The sequence below is a fragment of the Dipodomys ordii genome, unplaced genomic scaffold (assembly GCF_000151885.1).
Source record: "Dipodomys ordii isolate 6190 unplaced genomic scaffold, Dord_2.0 Scaffold176, whole genome shotgun sequence".
Lineage (NCBI taxonomy): Eukaryota > Metazoa > Chordata > Mammalia > Rodentia > Heteromyidae > Dipodomys > Dipodomys ordii.
The window spans coordinates 1,613,380-1,632,919 of record NW_012267392.1 but is presented as its reverse complement, the minus strand read 5'-3'; the positions used below and the strand labels follow the sequence as shown (position 1 = coordinate 1,632,919).

At 41.7% G+C, this 19,540-nt stretch overlaps 1 protein-coding gene across 4 annotated transcripts; it reads right to left on the bottom strand.

Annotated features, from left to right (window-relative positions):
* Positions 1-7,449: 7,449 nt before the first annotated feature.
* Positions 7,450-15,474, bottom strand: Znf248 (zinc finger protein 248). 4 transcript variants are annotated; one of them, XM_013033750.1, is made up of 6 exons: positions 15,398-15,471; positions 13,141-13,243; positions 13,003-13,044; positions 12,502-12,628; positions 12,156-12,251; positions 7,450-9,055 (listed from the first exon to the last, which is right to left on the bottom strand). In XM_013033750.1, exons 3-6 carry the CDS (start codon positions 13,015-13,017, stop codon positions 7,554-7,556), a joined length of 1,740 nt encoding a protein of 579 aa, XP_012889204.1. In that variant the 5' UTR covers positions 13,018-13,044; positions 13,141-13,243; positions 15,398-15,471; the 3' UTR covers positions 7,450-7,553. The 4 variants fall into 4 exon arrangements, with proteins under 4 accessions (XP_012889204.1, XP_012889205.1, XP_012889206.1 ...); XM_013033751.1 differs by lacking the exon at positions 15,398-15,471 and adding an exon at positions 14,960-15,007; XM_013033752.1 differs by lacking the exon at positions 13,141-13,243 and having other exon boundaries at positions 15,398-15,474.
* Positions 15,475-19,540: the final 4,066 nt, after the last annotated feature.

Here is a 19,540-nt window from a genome sequence, read left to right as displayed (position 1 = left end):
TTCGCCACAGTCTACACGCGCGTCTTCGCAGACGGCGACGTCCGGAGCGCTCCTGGGTCATTAGGGTTCTAGTGTGCGCATGCGCGCACCTTCCTGACTCCAGGAACGTGCTTTGCCATTTGAGCCGCACCTCCACTTCTGGCTTTTTGGCAGTTAATTGGAGATGAGAGTCTCACGGACTTTGCTGCCTGGGCTGGCTTGGAACTGCGGTCCTCAGATCTCGACCTCCAGTAGCAGCTAGAATTGCAGGTGTGACACCCGCAGGTGGCTGGCTTTACCTGGGTTTCTACGTAATGCTTTGGTCAATGCAGGACCACTATGGATGGGGTGTACGAGGTTTTACGTTTCCAGTGTTTTCCGCCCTTGTAAGCGGGGCGCCCATCTGGTTCATCGTGGGGCCTGGGTCTCTAACATTGCAGCTTGCCGAATCCTATATGACATGACTCAGACCAGGAGTCAGTAGGGGCTATTCTTTGGATGTAGTGGAAACCAGCCACTGTGTGCTGGCTAGTTCTCCGAATGGCCTTAGACTCTCAGTTCTATAAAATGTTCTTGAGTGTACGATCCTGAGAAAGGAGGAACTAGCAGAAATGGCCAGACATCTCTTCCTGTTCTCCCTATGAGAAGGATGCCCTGCAAAGTGTTATCCCAATGAGTCAAATTGCCCCGGAGTCTAAAAGCCTGGTGGGAGAGCTGTTTTCCAGAGTGTCTGTCTCAGTTGTGGTTCAAGTGGGGCTTTACAGACGAGGGTGTCCACCGCGTGGGCCACTTTCCTAAGCCTTGGTTTTCAGTGGCCCTTGCTTCCTCAACGTTGGCCCCTCACCCATGTATTGTCTAACTAAACTCTTAGTCTTGTATCACTTAACACAGGTCTATGTTACAAATAATTTGATTTTAACATTATGTAAGCATCTTGTGTGTAGGTGTGCGTATGTGTACTAAGCCTTGAACTCTTTGTTTTTTCACTCAAAGCTGGAGCTCAACCACTTGAGCAACTTTTATATCTAGCTTTTTGGTGGTTAATTGAAGATAAGAGTCTCTGGGATTTCTCTTCCTAGAGTAGCTTTGTACTGGGATACTCAAATCTCAGCTTTCTAAGTAGCTAGGATTACAGGCATGATACACTGGTGTTCAGCTCTAATGATAGTCTTTTTTGTGTGTATGTGCCAGTCCCAAGGCTTAAACTTAGGGCCTGGATACTGTACTTGAGCTCATTCTTTTTTACTTAGGGCTACAGCTCCACCACTTGAGCCACAGTTCCACTTACAGCTCTTTTGGTAGTTAATTGGAGATAGAGTCTCTAACTTTACTATCTGGGATGCCTTTGAACTGCAATCCTCAGATCTCAACCTCCTGAGTAGCTAGGATTACACAAACCTGAGCTACCCATCCCTAATTACAAAATCTTTATGTGAATTATCCTTGTTTAGACATCAAGGCCAAGACTTAATATTTTTTACCATATTTCTAATTTTTAAAACAAATTCATGTAAGATTCCAATAAAGTATAAATTTTTAAAATTATAATGTATATTTATGTATATTATATATATATACATGTATTATATATATATATATATACATATATATTACAAGGTACAAAGTTATTTAGGAGAGCACCAATGGGTTTGAAGACCATTCACCTGTCAAATGCCAGATTTATTCTCCCAGTCTGGCTTGCTGGTAAGGCCACCAGCATGAGGAGCACCAGTCCTAGTCTGCCTAGAGAAGTCTGACCATGTCATGGATGCCAGCTTATCACTTTCTACTTGTCATGGCTCCAAGCTCATCTAAGGTCCATGTCTGAAGGAATGTGAGTAGAGATCCACAAGAGCTAGGTGTTATTATCCTCCTTTGGGACTTGAGTATATAGAACTCTGAACTCCCTACTTCTTTGAGGATTTGGGCTTTCTTAGAAAGGCGGGTAAAAGGTGAATTTTGACCTGTGCTATTGGAAGCAAGTGAGAGACCTGCTCTAACAGATGAATTATTCTCCTCCCCATTTTGTAGATGCAGAAAACAAGCTCCAAGAGAAACATGTGTCCCAACTGTAGACTCCAGATGTGGGAGGGCTGATAATATAGTTTCTAACCTCCTTAGGTATTGGAAGGGAGGCTTGGACTCTGTGTGTGTGTGTGTGTGTGCACATGCACTGGTCCAGAGGATTAAACATGGGGCTGGGCACTGTCCCTGGGCTTTTTTGCTCAGGCTAGCACTTTTACCACTTGAGCCACACCTCCACTTCAGGTTTTTTTAGAGATGAGTCTCACAGACTTTCCTGCCAAGGCTGGCTTCAAACCTCCTGAGTAGCAAGTATTACAAGAGTGAGCCACTTGTGCCCAGCTTGAGGGGACTACCCTCTCTGAGGGCCAGAGGTATAGCTCTTTGTCAGAAGTCTTCTCCAGTATGTGTGAGGTCCTGAAATGTAAGGTCACAAAGGTCAGCTGGGAAAAGGAAGCCTGCACAGATAAAAGGAGGAGGCTGAGTGTGAGTGCCCAGGGATGAAGTGGCAGATGAAGAGACAGGAAATACAGTGTGATAATCAAGTCTTCTTGAGAAAGGGATACTAAGGAATGTGCAAGATGGGTACAGTTGCAGTCTACAAATTAGGAACAGAAAGCAGAGATGGTTGACTAGGGATAATTGTGGGTGGACCTCACAGATGTTATGGTTCTATGTCAGGGACATTCTGGCTGGAAAGTGCCAGGGTGCACTAGAATAAGGGAGGGCAAGTTCAACACAGAAAAGAGGACCCCAATCTCAAGACCAGGCTGTTGGGGAGTTGAAAAAAAGGTCTAGGTATAAATTTATAACCCAACAGTTCCCATTCTGTTTTTGTACACTAGTGAACCAGAGGATATCCTAGCTGTTTGTGTGTGGTTTAGTATGTGGGAACAAGAATTTCTTTGATTAGAATGTAGACCGATGGGGTTGGGGGGGGTAGATGGGAAGGGATGGGAAGAGGAAACAGAGGAGGAGGCAACATTTCTTGTTAAGAAATGTACTCATTACCTTGCCCATGTAATTGTAACTCCTCTGTACGGTATTTTCACAATAGAAAAAAAAGAATGTAGACCAACACAAAATATTGATGTACATTAAAGATGAGTAGGGTGTTCATGCAACTCTTTTTAATTGTGAAAATACTGTACAGAGGAGTTACAATTACATGGACAAGATAATGAGTACATTTCTTATCAAGCATTGTAGCCTCCTCCTTTGTTTCCCCTTCCCATCCTCCACCCCCCACCCCCGCCCAATCATGCAACGCTTATCTGTCTCTCTGCTTCTCTCTTTCCCCCCCCTCCACTCCCCACTTCCTCCAAATAGCCACTTTGCTCTTCTCTCAATGTGGCCTCCTCTATCTGTCAGACAACTTTGCCTATTATAAATTGTATTAATAGCACTTATTACCATTTACTTGGTAATTTTTTGGTGCCAGTATTGAGGCTTGAACTCAAGACCTGGGTGCTTTCACTTAGCCTTGTCATGCAAGACAACCACATCTCAATTTCCAGCTTTTTGTTGGTTAATTGGAGGTGAGAGTCTTATGGACTTTCCTGCCCAGGCTGGCTTTAAAACCTCCATCCTCAGATCTCAGCTTCCTGAGTAGTGAGGATTACAGGCTTGAGCTGTACAATTATGGGCTTGGCACCCAAAGACCCTGGATAGTAGATTTCAGTGCAAGTGAATTTCTTGACATCAGAGCTGGCACAAAAACTATACCAAATATATGATAACTCCCCCAATCAAAGTACTCTAGAATGAGTTCTTACTGGCCTAATTTGGAACACATACCTGGAGCAATACTAAGACTGGCCAGTAAAAGACTACTCTTTGATCACAGAGACAGATTCCACTATTAGAAAAATGTTGAAAAGTTACACTGAGCAAACAAAAGTAACAGCCATAAAATTTTCTAAGTACATAGTAATATGGCCACATCAAGAGAAAGGTAAATTAGCCAAGTGCTGGTGTCTACACCGGCAATCCTAGCTACTTAGGAGACTGAGATCTGAGGATCATCGTTTGAAGCCAGCCCAGACAGGAAAAAATGAGACTCTTTTATCTCCAATTAATCACCAAAAAGACTTGAGCTGTAGCTCAAGTAGTAGAGTGCAAGCCTTGAGCAAAAAAAAACTCAGGGACAGTGCCTGCCCTGAGTTTAAGCCCGAGGACTGGCACGAAAGGAAGGAAAGAAGGAAGCAACGAAGGAAGCAAGCAACAAAGGGAGAAGAGAGAGGAAGGGAGGGAGGAAAGAAGGGAGAGAGGAAGGAAGGAAGGAAGGGAGGGAGGGAGTGAAGGAAGGAAAAGAGAAAAGAGAAAGAAAAAGAAAGAGGGAAAAGGAAAGAAAGAAAAGGAAAGGAAGGAAGGAAGGAAAGAAAGAAAGGTAAATTTGTTCAACACTGCATAGTCACCTGGAAGTTTATTTGGAAGAACATTGAGCTCATCTCACACCATATATAAGGAACACCACATAGCTACATATGAATAATGAAATTTATCATCTGTTGCATACAGGCCAAAGGAGAGATTTGTCTATCTACAGACAAAGTTCCAAAGAGAATCTGCTTATGCCAAGATGAAAGCACAATGAAGTGGGAACACTTAGCTTCCAACTAGTAATATCTTTATTTCTATTACTGCGCCTTTTACATAGGAATTTACAGAAATTAAAAGCACCATACTGGCTTATGCTACATTTTTGTCTGTGCAGACTCCCCTCCACCCTTCTGTGCCCACCTGGGCTCACCTGTAGATATCTCTGGCTGGGTTTTTCAAAGGAAGGTTCTAGCAATGTGTGCCATAATTCTGCTAGGTTGATGGTGTCTGCTTCAGGATATCAGCTCTTGCTAGAATCTGATAATGCTGTCTCCATCTTCATCCCTTGAGGATTCAACATGGAAATGGTTTCCTATAGGTACCACTTTTGAGGTGTTTCAATATTATTTCTTCTTAGTCCATACCACTGTAATATGTTTGCCATTAAAATTTTTGTACTACATTTTCATCAGAGAAACCAATGGCTTATTTTTTTTTAATCATCCTGAGAGGGACTTACGAAAAGAAATTCATTTCCCAAATCACTATATGTAGTACTTAGAAAAGTGTTCCTCTGTATCAGCTGAAATTCTTCCAGCTGTTAAGTGTCACACAGGCCTAAGAATAAACAAGGAACAGTTACTATCACAGTCAGGACAAAGTCCCAGAATGGAAGAGTTACAGAGTTGAGCAGCTCAGTGACATGTCTGGGCCAGCTTTTTCCCCTCACAAATTTTCATCTTCCGAACCCAGATTATAAACCTGTATCACAGACATGGAAAAGTCCAGAAGATGTCTCTTACATCTTACCATGTCATGACAATATTTCAACACTGATGTATTTCCTTAACTACTGCAGAGAATTCTCTGAACTTCTCACTACTCACATATTCATTCCAACAAAATGGCTCAAATGGAATTTCCATTGTAATCTAATCTGGATTCATTGCTCCCCGTGCCCCCAAAGTCACCTGTGGGAAGGAACAGGGAAGAAGTAGGTGGCCACTTAAAACTGTGTATTCCCAGAAGCACCAGGAACAACAGAACAGAGGCAGAGAAACGATGATAGTCTATAGTTGTACATATAAATACACAATTCTTGAGGGTTATATATATCATGCTTAAATAGGTCCACAATGAAGTGCTAAGAGTCTGAAAGTAAAATTCCATAAAATGCTGCCATTTTTAATCTGTAAAGTGTAGTATAAATGTTTAGAGTTGATGTATATTTGTGTATTCATTAAAAAAAACACCATAGTTACTGACAACATTTATATGTTGTCATATAAAACCTCAGAAAAATACTATTTGATTTCTTAACTGAAAAGTTAGTTTGGTAATAATGGCCATGTTCATTCAGATATGCCAGAAAGCAGTCCAAAGTAGATGATATAGCTCTTGCTGAAATTCTGTGTCACTTAATATACTATACAAGCTATAGAGACTGATAGTATTTAGAATCAGGCTGATTGAGAGGTAATTAAAAACCTCACAATCTTTAGTTGTCCTTCATAATGAGGCAGGTAAGTAATAATAGCCAATGGCCATTAGCTATTTCAGGAAGTAGAAAAATGGGCATGTGATTTGTACTCTAAATCTGCCACATACATTTTCATACATACTCAGAGAAATGCTGGTTAAGTATTAGACAACAGATTCTCTGATAAAATAAACCCTTGACATATAGTTAATCAATTTCCATGGTATAAATATTCTAACTAAGGCCTAGCTACCAACATGATGGTGTGTGTATCATGTCAGAAAGAGATGTGAGCATAGCACAACATGACACAGATCATTCAGAGCCAGTAACAAGAGAAATCCAATCCACAAAGATGACAGTGAAGAGCAGCAACATTATTAGAAAGTGATAGATAATGTATTTCCTTTGCTGTTAATACAACTGATCTATGAACTTTAAATAATAACTGTGTTTCCCAGCTGGCTCAACAAATTCCTGAAAATTCACCAAGGAGTGACATTACATCACCAAATGTATGCAGGTATGAGAATACACATATATCTACCTATGCATACATATAAGTACATACATTCACATTACACATGTATAGACACATATATAATCGTATTAACCTATAAAGACACTGTGGTATTTAGTATGGAAAGTATTAATATATACCTTAAGTTACTAAAATTAGGAGTTCATATTTTCTCCTCATAACCATGTTGGGCTCTAATATACAAACCAAGTCCACCCCAAATTTCTGTTACACTAGCATACTCACATAAAAGTCTAAAAACATCAGGGATTCTTCATATATATGCATGTTTAATGCTACTGTGATTCAGTTTTTAGCTTCAGATGCCACAATGACTATGGATAAAATAAATATTGCACATTATATTTACAATACAGTTTTGGTATCACAATTGGAAGATGTTATTAAGCAATATAAATTCTAAAGACTTTTTCTAAACACATTATTTCCCTTCCGTACAATTTCCAATGAAAAGTTTAAATTTTTCTTGAAAGCACTCCATTATTTTAAAAGATGCTACTTTCAAGTTACTTCCTAGCATCCTTTTTTTCCCCAAAAATTTTTGTGATTAAGTGGTTATATAATTTCCCAAATTTCACAGTATTGTGGGATAGTGATGCTCAGTTAAAGTCAAAAACACACTCTAACTTTCCTGGAGCAAATTGTCTATCATGGTCTGTAACATTTATGAGTTCTATGAGCTTTGCAATATGGTTATTTCTTCCACATTGGATGATACGTACATTTCTTTTGTTTTGCATAGCATCAGCTGTTCCCTCTTTCCCACTTGTTCCCTCCCATCACTGCCATTGAGTTGCTTAGTTCATTTTGGTCAATGTCCAGTGCAGCTGATGGGTCCTGCTGTTATATGCTTTTCCCTGATTCCCTCTAGTTCTGTGTTATCTTCCTGGTTCCCCTCTGGTGTATACATAGCATCCTGTCAAATTCCCTAATCTCATTTTTAAAACATGGATAACAAACCTAACAGGTGTTGTGACGGCTTCTGACCATTTAGGATGTTGAAAGAGCTTTCAGCCTTGTGTGAATTCTCTGATGTTTAGTGAGGACTGACCTCTGACTGAACGTCTTGCCACATGCATTACACTCATAAGGTTTCTCCCCTGTGTGAGTTCTCTGATGTTTAGTGAGAGCTGATTTTTCACAGAACATTTTTCCACATTCATTACATTTGTAAGGTTTCTCCCCTGTGTGAGTTCTTTGATGTACAATGAGGTTGGACTTCACACAAAAGGATTTCCCACACTCATTGCATATAAAGGGCTTCTCCCCTGTGTGTGTTCTCTGATGGACAGTCAGGGCTGACCTGTGGCAGAAGGACTTCCCACAGGCATTGCATCCATAGGGCTTCTCCCCTGTGTGTGTCCTCTGATGCTCAGTGAGGTTTGACTTCACACAGAATGTTTTTCCACACTGCTTACATTCGTAGGGTTTCTCTCCTGTATGTGTTCGCTGGTGGTTGGTGAGGTGTGGTTTCTGGCAGAAGGCTTTCCCACATTCAGTACATTCGTAGGGTTTCTCACCTGTGTGTGTTCTCTGATGCTGAGTGAGGTTTGACTTCTCCCAGAATGTTTTACCACACTCACCACACTCGAAGGTTTTTTCTCCCAAATGAGCTCTCCGAGATTGAGGGAGATGTGGCTTCTTGCTGAAATGATTCCTACTTTCAGGGCATGGATAGGGTTTTCCACCCATGTGTACTATCTGATGTTTAAAGAGGGCTGACTTTTCCCAAGCTTTGTCATTCAATTTATACTCGTGGGGAGTTTTTCTTGTGTAAGCTCCCTGGTGGATGATGAAAGTTGAACTGTCACAGATGATTTCCCCAAATTCATTATATTCATAATTACTGTCCTCTGAAGGAGCTCTCTGATGTCCAACTTGTAAATCCACATAAAAGAGCTTCCCACAAATACTGCATTCGTATGGCTCCATCTCCCAATGAGTTCTTTGGGATACATTGAGCTTTAAGCTGTCGATGAAGGTTCTTCCACATTCAGTGTATTTACAGAGTGTCTCCCCTATCTGACATCTCTGACTTGTAAAAGAGGAGGCTTCCTCATGGAAGCCTTGGCCATTTTTATTATAAATAAAAGGCTGGTCAAAAATTGGTTGAATGAGGTCCTGATGATGTCTGAGAATATTCCTTTTTTGGTTGTATTTACAAGGTTTTTCTCCAACAGGGATTTTTTCAGATCTAATATCAAGGACTAATTTTTCACATACATTAAACTCATCAGACTTCTTTTTGGAATAGTTCTTTTTACTAATAATTAAATCTGAAATATTTTTCAAACTCATTTCACAAGTATCACATATTTTAAAGGGACAATTTCTTGAAGACATTTGGTCTGTGTCCAGATTCAAAGTTTTCCTAAGTTTATCACCACCTTCTACACTTACTGGTTTGTTGTTGGTGACTATGAGCTGCCAAAAGTGTTCATCTTGATTTTCCTGGCTGCTCTCTAATAGGTCATCATCTTTCCATTTCTTTTCTAGAAATGAGAAAAATAATCACACATTTCTGGTGAATTTGGACACAAAGGCTCTAATCCAGTCAATTCTTTTGCTTTAGACCCAGTTTCCTGGTATGATTGAGTTCAGGGAAACTTTTCTAGCTCTCATGAGAAAAAAAGGGCAATGACTAACACTTTATAAACTTCAAAATGATATAAAAATGTCAAATAAAATCTACACCCCAGGGAATCCAAGTGGCTCATTCAAAAAAATCAAGAAACGCAAACACTATTTTAAGATGAGCCCAGCAGAGCCAATAAACATGGAAAAAACTGGGGAGCCCAATGTTTCAGAAAATGAACAAGCTTAGGTGGTAACAGATATGTCCTTACTGCTCTCACCAAGATCACTGGAGTAGATTCTCACCAGAGTCCATGCTATTTTCATTTTTTTTTATCGGTCATGGGGCTTGAACTCTGGGCCTGGGCACTGTCCCTCAGCTCTTCAGCTCAAGGCGAGCGCTCTGCCGTTTGAGCCACAGCACCACATCCAGTTTTCTAGTGGCTTATTGGAGATAAGAGCCTCACGGACTTTCCTGTCCAGGCTGGCTTTGAACCGTGATCCTCAGATCTCAGCCTCCTGAGTAGCTAGGATTATAGGCGTGAGCCACCGGTGCCCAGCCATGCTTCTTTTCTATAATATATATTAACACCAAAGTTTTATAAGTATCAACTTCCTCAGGTTCAAAAGAATAGTCTGAAAGCCCAGGATGAAGAGCTTTTTCTTTAATTTTATTGACAAGGGTGGAGTTTCCAAAAGTTGGTAGAAAAACATGCTAGATGAAGTGCAATAAATGGAAGATAGGATAAGCAGGGGATGGAGATAATCTGAAAGTTACACAAAAGACAGGAAATTCACAGTAAATGGGACAGTTGTCTTTTTTTGGGGGGGGGTGTCCAGTTGTGGGGCCTGAACTCTGGGCCTGGCACTGTCCCTCAGCTCTTCAGCTCAAGGCTAGCACTCTACCACTTGAGCCACAGCGCCACTTCCGGCTTTTTTCTTTTTGCTTATGTGGTGTTGAGGAATCAAACCCAGGGCCTCGTGCATGCAAGGCAAGCGCTCTACCACTGAGCCACCTACCCAGCCCCACAGTTGTTTTTTTAATAAAGAGTAGTTGTGAAATATAATGGAGGGAGAATTAAGCTTGGCTGAGGCAGAGCACAGTTTATACCTCATCTTCCCATGACCTACTTACTACAGTATGTCACACACACATCTGTCACTACACACAGGTGTTCAAATCTGCATTTATTTGAGGTTTCTCGTTTATGACTCTTGCTTTAATGTTTGGCCTAATCTGTGAGGTCTACAGGAATACTTCTGTATATGGTATCTAGATCTTCAGTATACTTACTCATAAAGTTGTTACTTCACTGTTGCTGTCCATATGACATGTTAATCACATGTTCAAAAATAATCTATGACCAGGGTGCAGGTGGCTCATGCCTGTATGTTTATCTACTCAGGAGGCTGAAATATGGTGGATCACAGTTCAATGCTAGCCCCAGGCAGAAAAGTCTATGAGGTTAATTTCCAAAATAACTAGAAAAAATCTGGGTTGGAGGCCATGTTCAAGTTAGGTAGAGCACAAACAGAGCAAGCAAGCCAAGCATTGTGGGTTCAAAACCCAGTACTGGCAAGAAGAAAAATATATAGATATAAATACATAAATACAATATATACACACATATAGATTTACATATTTATGTGTATATGTGTGTATGTATGTGTATGACAATAGATAAAAGTTATTACCCTGACCAAAAAATAATAAATAAAACCTTGCAAAACTGATTCACATTATGTGTTCAAACTAAAAATTTGCAAGTCTGTTAAAAGTACCTTTGTGTGGTTCCAGCTAGATATCAGACTCATACACTGGTCATTCCCAATAATGTATCCTTTAGTTAAAAAGTATATTAACTAGAGGCATTCCAGCCTTTCTTCTCCTTGAAACCTATACATCCTTCAGTGAAGTGCTACTTTAATTTTTTTAATTGATAATATAAGCATTAGTGATTGTAAGAACATGAAAGCCAAAAAGTCACTAAACATCCACCCATTGTAAGATCCTATGTATGCTGTCTTTCAGAAGATACTACTTTTTATGTAATTCACTATAACATACAACAAATCCCTCTGTTGCGATCTACCTCTTAGCATGTATTACTAGACCTGTTTCCTCTACCTCTTCTGAGATGGTAAAATAACAGTTCCAAAAAAGTGAGGTCCATGTGAATCATTTCCACCTCTACCAAATGAGGTGAAATACTGAGGATGAAAGACAAGATACTAGAGAATGTTTCTCTTTTCTTTCCTTCCTTCCTTCCTTCCTTTCTTCTTCTTCCCTTTCTCTCTCTCCTGACTTTCTCTTCTCTTTCCTTCCTTCTTTCCTTTCCTGCCTCCCTCCATTCTTTCCTGCCAGTACTTCCTTCAGATGTAGGACTGGGGCTTGAACTCAGAGCCTTGTTCTCTCATTGGGCTATTTTGTCCTCACAACCTCACCTCTGGATTTTTTGCTGGTTAATCAGAGATAAGAATCTCACAGACTTTTCTGCCAAGGCTGGCTTTGAACCACAATTCTCATATCTCAGCCTCTTGAGTAGCTAGTATTACAGGCATGAGCTACAGGTACCCATCTAGATATTATTCTGTTAATTGCCTAGAACATAACTGAGCCACAATGACTATTCACCATCATATTTTTGTTAAGTGGAATGTATGCAAGAAGTGCAAGAATATATGCCAACTGTCTAAAAGAAAATAGATGGTGAATAACTTTAAAAGATAAAGAGAAACTAAGAAAAAGAAATCAAAAACCTAAAGCCAGTTGACTGGATGATATGTACAAATAAATCACTCTACAATGTCAAAGACAAAAGCATTTATGAGTAAGAATCCCATACAAGGAAATTATATAAGACAGCAAGATGTGGGCCAACCATCCTTTGTCAATTCTAAAGATCTGGGGTGAAAAAGAGAATTTCTGAAAAATATTCCACAGGTAACAAACCCTAAACCAAGGACTGAAGATTAATTTCCTCTGGTTTTCACCTGCCTGTGGATTCAATGACTCACCTGAGTGATTCTGGCCTGAGGACCCCTTCTCCAGTATCCAGGGTTCCTCCCCTTGTTCTATCTTATAGATCACCTCTGGCTTAGTAACACAGTGCCCTGTAAAACAGAATACCGTAAGGTGGAGGACAAACAGCTTAGATTTGTGCACTCTGAAAAAAAAAAAATGAAGGCAAAGGAGCTGTTCAAAGAAGGTACCCAAACATTTATAATCCTCAAAGACTGGAAAGAACACTTTATCACAGGCAAAGAGATCAGTCTGACTTGAATCAGAAAGCAACAGGGTCTTCACTTTCAGCAACTAAGAAATGCATAGGATTGGAAGTCACATTAAAAAAAAAAAACTCACCTACTGAGACAAGGTTGCTGTAATTTTCCAGAATTACATCTCTGTACATTATCTTCTGAGCAGGGTCCAGGAGATACCATTCTTCTTTGGTAAAGTCCACACACACATCCTTGAATGACACATGTCCCTGTAACAGTTGTGATGTAGAAAAGAATTAGCAGGACAATGTTTTTTTGTTTTTTGTTTAGTTTACAAGAAAATGGCAGAAGAACCCCTCCTTTTATGCTTATTATGTAGAATAACACTGAATATCTTATACAAACTGAGTTTCCACCCAAGTTCCTAAGACTACAAGTAAAAAAAAGAAAACAAAACAGGTCCTTTTCTCAACATTTGATGAGGGCACAAACTTATGAGCACAAACTTATGAACACTTATTAAACCAACACTGCAAGAACCAGCAGTATATACAGAAAAGTGAGTTATACAAGACCTCTGGAGGACAGGTCAGTGGTTTTGGTTTGTTTTGGTTTTCAAACTTTAAAGTGGGAGAAAACTCACCTGGGATTTTTTCATCTTCTGCTCTTGGTGGAGGAGAGAGAGCTGATGGAGAAGAAAGGAAGAAGGATGTCAGGAGAGACTTGGCCTGCTTGGCAGTTCCTGGATTCATCTGCCTATAGAGGTCCATATAATACTTACATGTCCATGTGTGGCTCTGATATATGTTGAGTTTAGACATGATATTTTTTCACTGAGTGAATGTAAACATTTGTTTCTTATTGATTTATTACCAATTTAGGTTCTGTGATACAGAAAAATTGAAAACATAAATGAGTTTAACAAATAACAGTAATCTAAAAGTGGAAATAGTATAGATTTGTCATAATTGAAGATAAAAAAAACACCTCAGGCCATCCTGTTTATCAATATTTACCTGCTAACATCACTAATCCCTAGGGTCAGGTAATCCAAGTTTATGGAATGGCTCAAATGGTAGAGAGATAGCCTATTAGAATGTTCTGCTACTATGTTAAGTTTCTCTAAGGCATGTTTTAATAAGAAACTAACTTTGAAGCTGGGTGCTGGAAGCTCACACCTGAAATTCTAGCTACCCTGGAGGCCAAGATCTTAAGGTAGCAGTTTGAAGCCAGGTTGGGCAGAAAAGCCCTTGAGACATCTCCAATTAAGTATGAAAAGAAAGGGGGAGGGAGGGGAGACAGCGAAGACAACAACAACACACAGACTAACTGTGATCCAAGTGGCAAAACAAATGCCAATGTCCCAGGAATTTGTAAACCAGAGTTCTAACCTTCTGGTATCAACAAAATCATGCCTTTGAAATAAGTCACTTTCTGAAACTTGATTTTTTTTTCCCACCCTGTTTGGCTGCACTGGAGTTAGAACTCAGGGCTGCACCCTAGCTAGGCAGGTACTTTAGTACTTGAGCTACACCTCCACCTCCAACACTTTGTGCTATGGTTTTGAGATAGGTTCCTGTTTCATTTTGTGTACTGGTCCTGGGGCTTGAACTCGTGGCCTGGGTGCTGTCTATAGGCTTTGTACTCGAGGCTAGAGGGCTAGCACTTGAACAACAGCTCCACTTCCAGCTTTTTTTTTTCCTTAATTGGAAATAAAGAGTCTCATGGACTTTCTTGCTTAGGCTATCTTCAAACTATGATCCTCAATTCGATGCCTCCTAAGTAACTAGAATTACATGTGAGCCATAGGCAGCCAGCCAGGTCTGTGTGTGTGTTTTTAATTGGACTTGACTGGATCTCTATCCTCTTATTTTCCTCTTCACCTCAGCTAGGATGACAAGTGCATGTCACCTAGCTTTTGCAGTTGGGACATATATGTTTAAATCTCTCAGTAGTCAAAACAGCTGCACTACAAAGGACCCGCCTGCAGGTCCTACCATCCCGTGGGCCTATAAAGCCAGGAAAGCAAGAACCTCAACATCTGCTTGATGCCACCACTGGATGGGACAGCTGCTGCTCCAGGATATGAAGAAACGGGTTTTTAGGAAGGGGCAATAACAGCATTTCCTTAGCTTAGCTGGTAAGCCTTTCAAGCCAGACACTGGTCCACCGAGGCTCCGCAGTGCGGCTGTGGTGCACCCACCCCTCAGCTCCAGCTCACCTGTCTCTTCTTAACCTAGTAGTCCCAGAGCCTTCAATGGCTTCAAGATAGATACTGTGTCATGATTATACACAATAAACAACAAAAGAGCAAGACATCAAAGAGGTCTGACGGATGGAGCATGTCGGGCCAGGAAAGGGCCCTGGTGACTGCCAGGGCACGCCCCGCGTCCATCCAAGCCCAGGGAGCGACTCCAAGTCCCTTTCCTGGGACCCTCTCAGGTTATGACACACAGCAGAAAGAGATGTAATAGCCAGCTAAATTAAAGGGGGGCAAAGAAAACCACCTAAGGCATTCAGGATTTTTGACATCCGCATTTCAAACAAAAAAAAGACCCAATCTCGCGAGCGTTAATCTCAGTAATTCATTCACACCCGACCTGGCTCAGCCGCTCTCTTCCGGGCAGTCCTGCCCCCTTTCCCTTTCCAGCGCGACGCGCACGCCAATACGTCACGCGCTAACCGCGCATGCGTTGGGCCCGTCACAAACCGGCGCGTGCCCTTTCCGCAGCTCCGCCCCACCCCCCGCTCGGAGGCCAGCGCACGCAACGCGCGTGCGCACTTCCCTCCCACGGCCATACCTCCGCGCCGCCGGCTGGCCGCGGGGCCCTAGGCGCGCCTGCACCCCGTTAGTCTAGCCCTTCGTCCCCCGAGGCGACCCAAGCGCCCTCCCGGGGCAGTGATGCCCGAGCCGTACTGCAACTGCGTACACGGGTTTTGTTTTTTCTCCGAGGGGCTCAGACCCATCGGGGTACCGGTTGCCTCCTGCCCGCCCCCTCCCGACCCCCACGAACCCCCCTCATTCTCCCGAGGCTCACCTGCCGCTCCCTCACGGTGTGGACCCCGACGCCGGGGACCGTTTCCCACGAGGGACCGGAGACCAGGCAAGGACGAGTCGGAGGATGGCTGTCTGCGCATGCGCAGAGGGAGGGGCGCCCCTGAGGCCCGGCGTTGGGATGGAGTTTGTCGGCCACGTTGAGGGGTCCTAGCCCCCAAGTGGGACATCTTGCCCTCAGGTTGTTCAGTCCTCCAGCCCGTGGCTGCTGGAGTGTCCTGGAGGTGTGGATCAAAACAGTTAAGGTGTGCTTAAATTTCATTGATGAAGGTAGAACATTCTTTTATCTAAAATATTAGAAAGTTGGGCTGGGGATGTGGCTTAGTGGTGGAGTGCTTGCCTAGCATACATGAAGCCCTGGGTTCAATTCCTCAGCATCACATAAACAGAAATGGCTGGAAGTGGCGCTGTGGCTCAAGTGGTAGAGTGCTAGCCTTGAGCAAAAGAAGCTCAGGAATAGTGCAGATGCCCTTTAGTTCAAGCACCAGGACTCCTAAGGGGGGGTGGGGGAATCTAGCCGAGAGCTAGTGACTGAAGCCTGTAATCCTAGCTACTCAGGAATCTGGCATCTGAGGATCACAGTTTGAAGCTAACCCCTGGCAGGAAACTCCCTGTGAGGCTCATCTCCAATGAACCACTCAAAAACCAAAAGCGGCATTGTGGCTCAAGTAGTAGAGCACAGAGAGCCTCAGGACAGCACCCAGGCCCTGAATTCAAGCCCCTGAGCCCCCCCCCCCAAATTAGAAAGTGCCTGGGCAATAATAGGACAGTGACCTGTAATCCCAGCTACCCAGGAGGCTGAAATCTAGGATCGTGGTTCAAAGCCGGCCTGAGAAGAAAAGTCCATAAGATTTATTTCCAGTTAACCAGCAAAGAGCTAGATGTGGAGCTGTGGCTCAAGTAGTGGAGCACCAGCTTTGAGCAGACAAAGCTAAAGGACCGAGCCCAGGCCCAGAGTTCAAGCCCCAGGAAAGGAAAAAAAAATACCTGACACCATAAGGTAGCATTTTTTACAGCATCAGCCCTATGATCAGCCATTTGTCTAAGAAACCCTGATATGGATACCCCTGTAGGGGTCTTGGATTGTTTCTTTCTGATAAAGGATGATGAGGATAGAGGGAAAGGTCAGTTGAATGTGAGGGTAGGGCACCAAGTAAATTGAGGCACGCCTCATAGCTACTGGCAGGCTGTTATAAACCCCCAACCGGGACTCTCGGTTGAGAGGGTTGTTTTATGCTATATGAGGTCTTGTCCACTCTCTTCCCTGCGGGGGTGGGGGATGGGGTGGGGGTGTCAAACTTCCTGTGCAACAGGAAAAGGAGGCCTGGAAATCAGCCGGATGTAGATGGGTTTCCTACCTTTTGGGCCAGTCTCAGCTGTTCTGGCATCTGGCACTGTCTCCTTAACCCCAAGGGAAGAGACACTTGTCCCCTGTGTGGGCCTGCTCCAGAGTCAGGGGTCTTTGCTTTCATCTATTTCCAAGTCTTCAGGAAAAGGAAAGAGTGTTGTCTCTCATCTACCTAATTTTTCCTCTTTCACTTCAGTTTTTATTAGAGAAAGCTCTGAGCTCAATAGTTATGGAATGTAAGCATTTCTAGGCCCTCTCCATAGACAGAGCTAAGAAAATAAAGTGACTTTAAACCAGTATCACTATATCTACATTTCTGTACCTCTATCTGTAAATATTAAAATTAATATGTATATCTTACTCTAAACCAGGATTCATTCAAGCTTCTCTCTTCTTGTCTATTTATTTTTTTGTTCTGATTCTGGGGCTTGAACTCAGGGCCTAGGCTTAGGTTTTTCACTCAATGCTGGTGCTCTATACCTTGAACCACACCTCTATCTCTGGCCTTTTGCTGGTTAATTGGAGATTAGTCTCACAGGTTTTCTGGCTTTGGACCTTGATCCTCAGATCTCCTCTGTAGCTAGGATTATAGGTATGAGCACTGGCACCCAGCTCCAGTCTTCACTTTTTATTAAAAAACTTGAGGAATAAAAAAAAATATACTGAGCGCCTGTAATCCTAGCTACTCAGGAGGCTGAGATCTGAGGATCATGGTTCAAAGCCAGCCTGGGCAGGAAAGTCCCCAAAATTCTTATTTCCAATAAACCACCAGAAAAAACACGTGGTGTTGTGGCTCAAGTGGTAGAGCACTAGCCTTGAGCTGAAGAGTTCGGGGACAGAGCCCAGGTCCAGAGTTCAAGTCCCAAGACCGACCAAAAAAAAAAAAATTACCATACAGGGTATAGAAGTTACAGCATGTAAATTCCAAGTATACTTTTTTTTCAAAATTAGAGCTTGAAATCAGGGCTCATAGCTGGTGCTCTACTTGAGCCACAGCTCCACTTCCAGCTTTTAAAGGTTAACTGGAGATAAGAGTCTCTCCTATTTGATTGCCCAGCTGGCTTCAAATCATGATCTTCATAGCTCAGCCTCCTGAGTAGCTAGGATTATAGGTGTGAGCCACCAATGCCCAGCAAGGTATTATATTTCTTTGTTATTAGATTGGGTTAGTTGAATATGGGACAGAGAGGCATGTTGTGATAAAAATAAAAAAATATAAAACAATACTTGTCCTGTTAATTTGGAAGGAAATATAAAAGAATTGACAATTCAGTTTAGACAATGTTTATTTCACGTTTGCTACATATCATTGGGACATTTGCTATGATTACAATTTAGCCAGCTTAAAATAAACATATTTCTTTGAAAAAATACTCCTAAGCTTAGGCTTTTGACCTACAAATATGCAAAAAATAAATACACTACACAGAAATCATCTTCTCAAATTTGTACTGTAGGCATAATTTCTGAAGCAAAGAACATTAACAAAAGGAATACCTCTGCATTGGCTACAATGTTTTCATCTCCAAGGAACAGAAAACTTGTTTGATAAAGTGCTAGGTAGTAACTAGTGCTGTAGGCCATCAAGTCTGTCACAGCTCCAGACTCCGTGGCTACAGAAGGAGGCAGCCACAGGCAAAATATAAACGAATGGTTTGTATTCGTATTCTCAGAATGCTTTATTTATGGATGCCAAAAATTTAATAGATCATTTCCATGTGTCCCCAAAAATTCTTTGTTTCATCTACTTAATAATACAAATCTAGTCTCAGCGTGAAAGCTACATGAATGGGCAGTGGATCAGATGGGAGTAATGGGCTAATAGAGAATCCATTCTCGAGTTCCCAGGAGGGAAACCACCAAATCAAGTGGACGCATGAGCAGCCCTAAGTTAGGAGATGAATTTGCATTGCTATTCTTTTGTTTTAATTCACTGCATAAATCAGGACAATTAAGCAGCATGACAATAATGGGTAGGTGGTCTGTGTCTCAGAAACTGTTCTAAGTGCTTCACAAATATTCACTAATTTCCAACCTCCAAGCAATCCCAAGATGTGACTACTACTATTCCTACAAGAAAGGAGCCAAAGCACAGGGCAGCTGAGGCCCAGGCTGGGGTTTGGTCTCCAGAGCTCACCTCTTAGCCATCTGCTTCTACAAGGCAAAGAACAGCAATACCAAACATTTAAGACTCTCGTACAAAATACACAGATAAGCTCTACACCTTGCTAAAACAAGTAAATGATACTTCTTACATAGTACTGTAACTTGTTATTTTGTAGAGAACAAAAAAATCCGTTTCCAACTATTTTTAAAGCATCTCAGATTTTTGCTATAAGTAAATATGTTCCTTATCCAAACTCTGCTGAGCACAAAACAGTTGAAAGTTTTCTGAAAGCATTTTAGCTCCTTTTTTTGTTTTTTTTTTAGGAGGGGGGAAAGCATAATTTTAAAAGAGTACACCAATATATATTATATAAACAAAATAACTGCTGAGGCACTGTGACACATCTTGTTATGCATACATTATTGAACTAAGGTTAAATACTTTCCTATGTACATTGATAGATGGGTTCCCTATGTATGGCACACATTTTTAAGTTATATTTTGTAGCACATTCACACACATACCAGAAAATTCTTCATGTGTGTTAATGTGTTTAATAATGTTGCCTCATTACTCTATTTTTGCTTTTAAAAAGCTTCCTTTCCTTCCTTTTTGTGTTCTGTCTCTGTCTCTGTTTCTCTCTGTTCCTTGGCATAGGGTCTCGTTATATA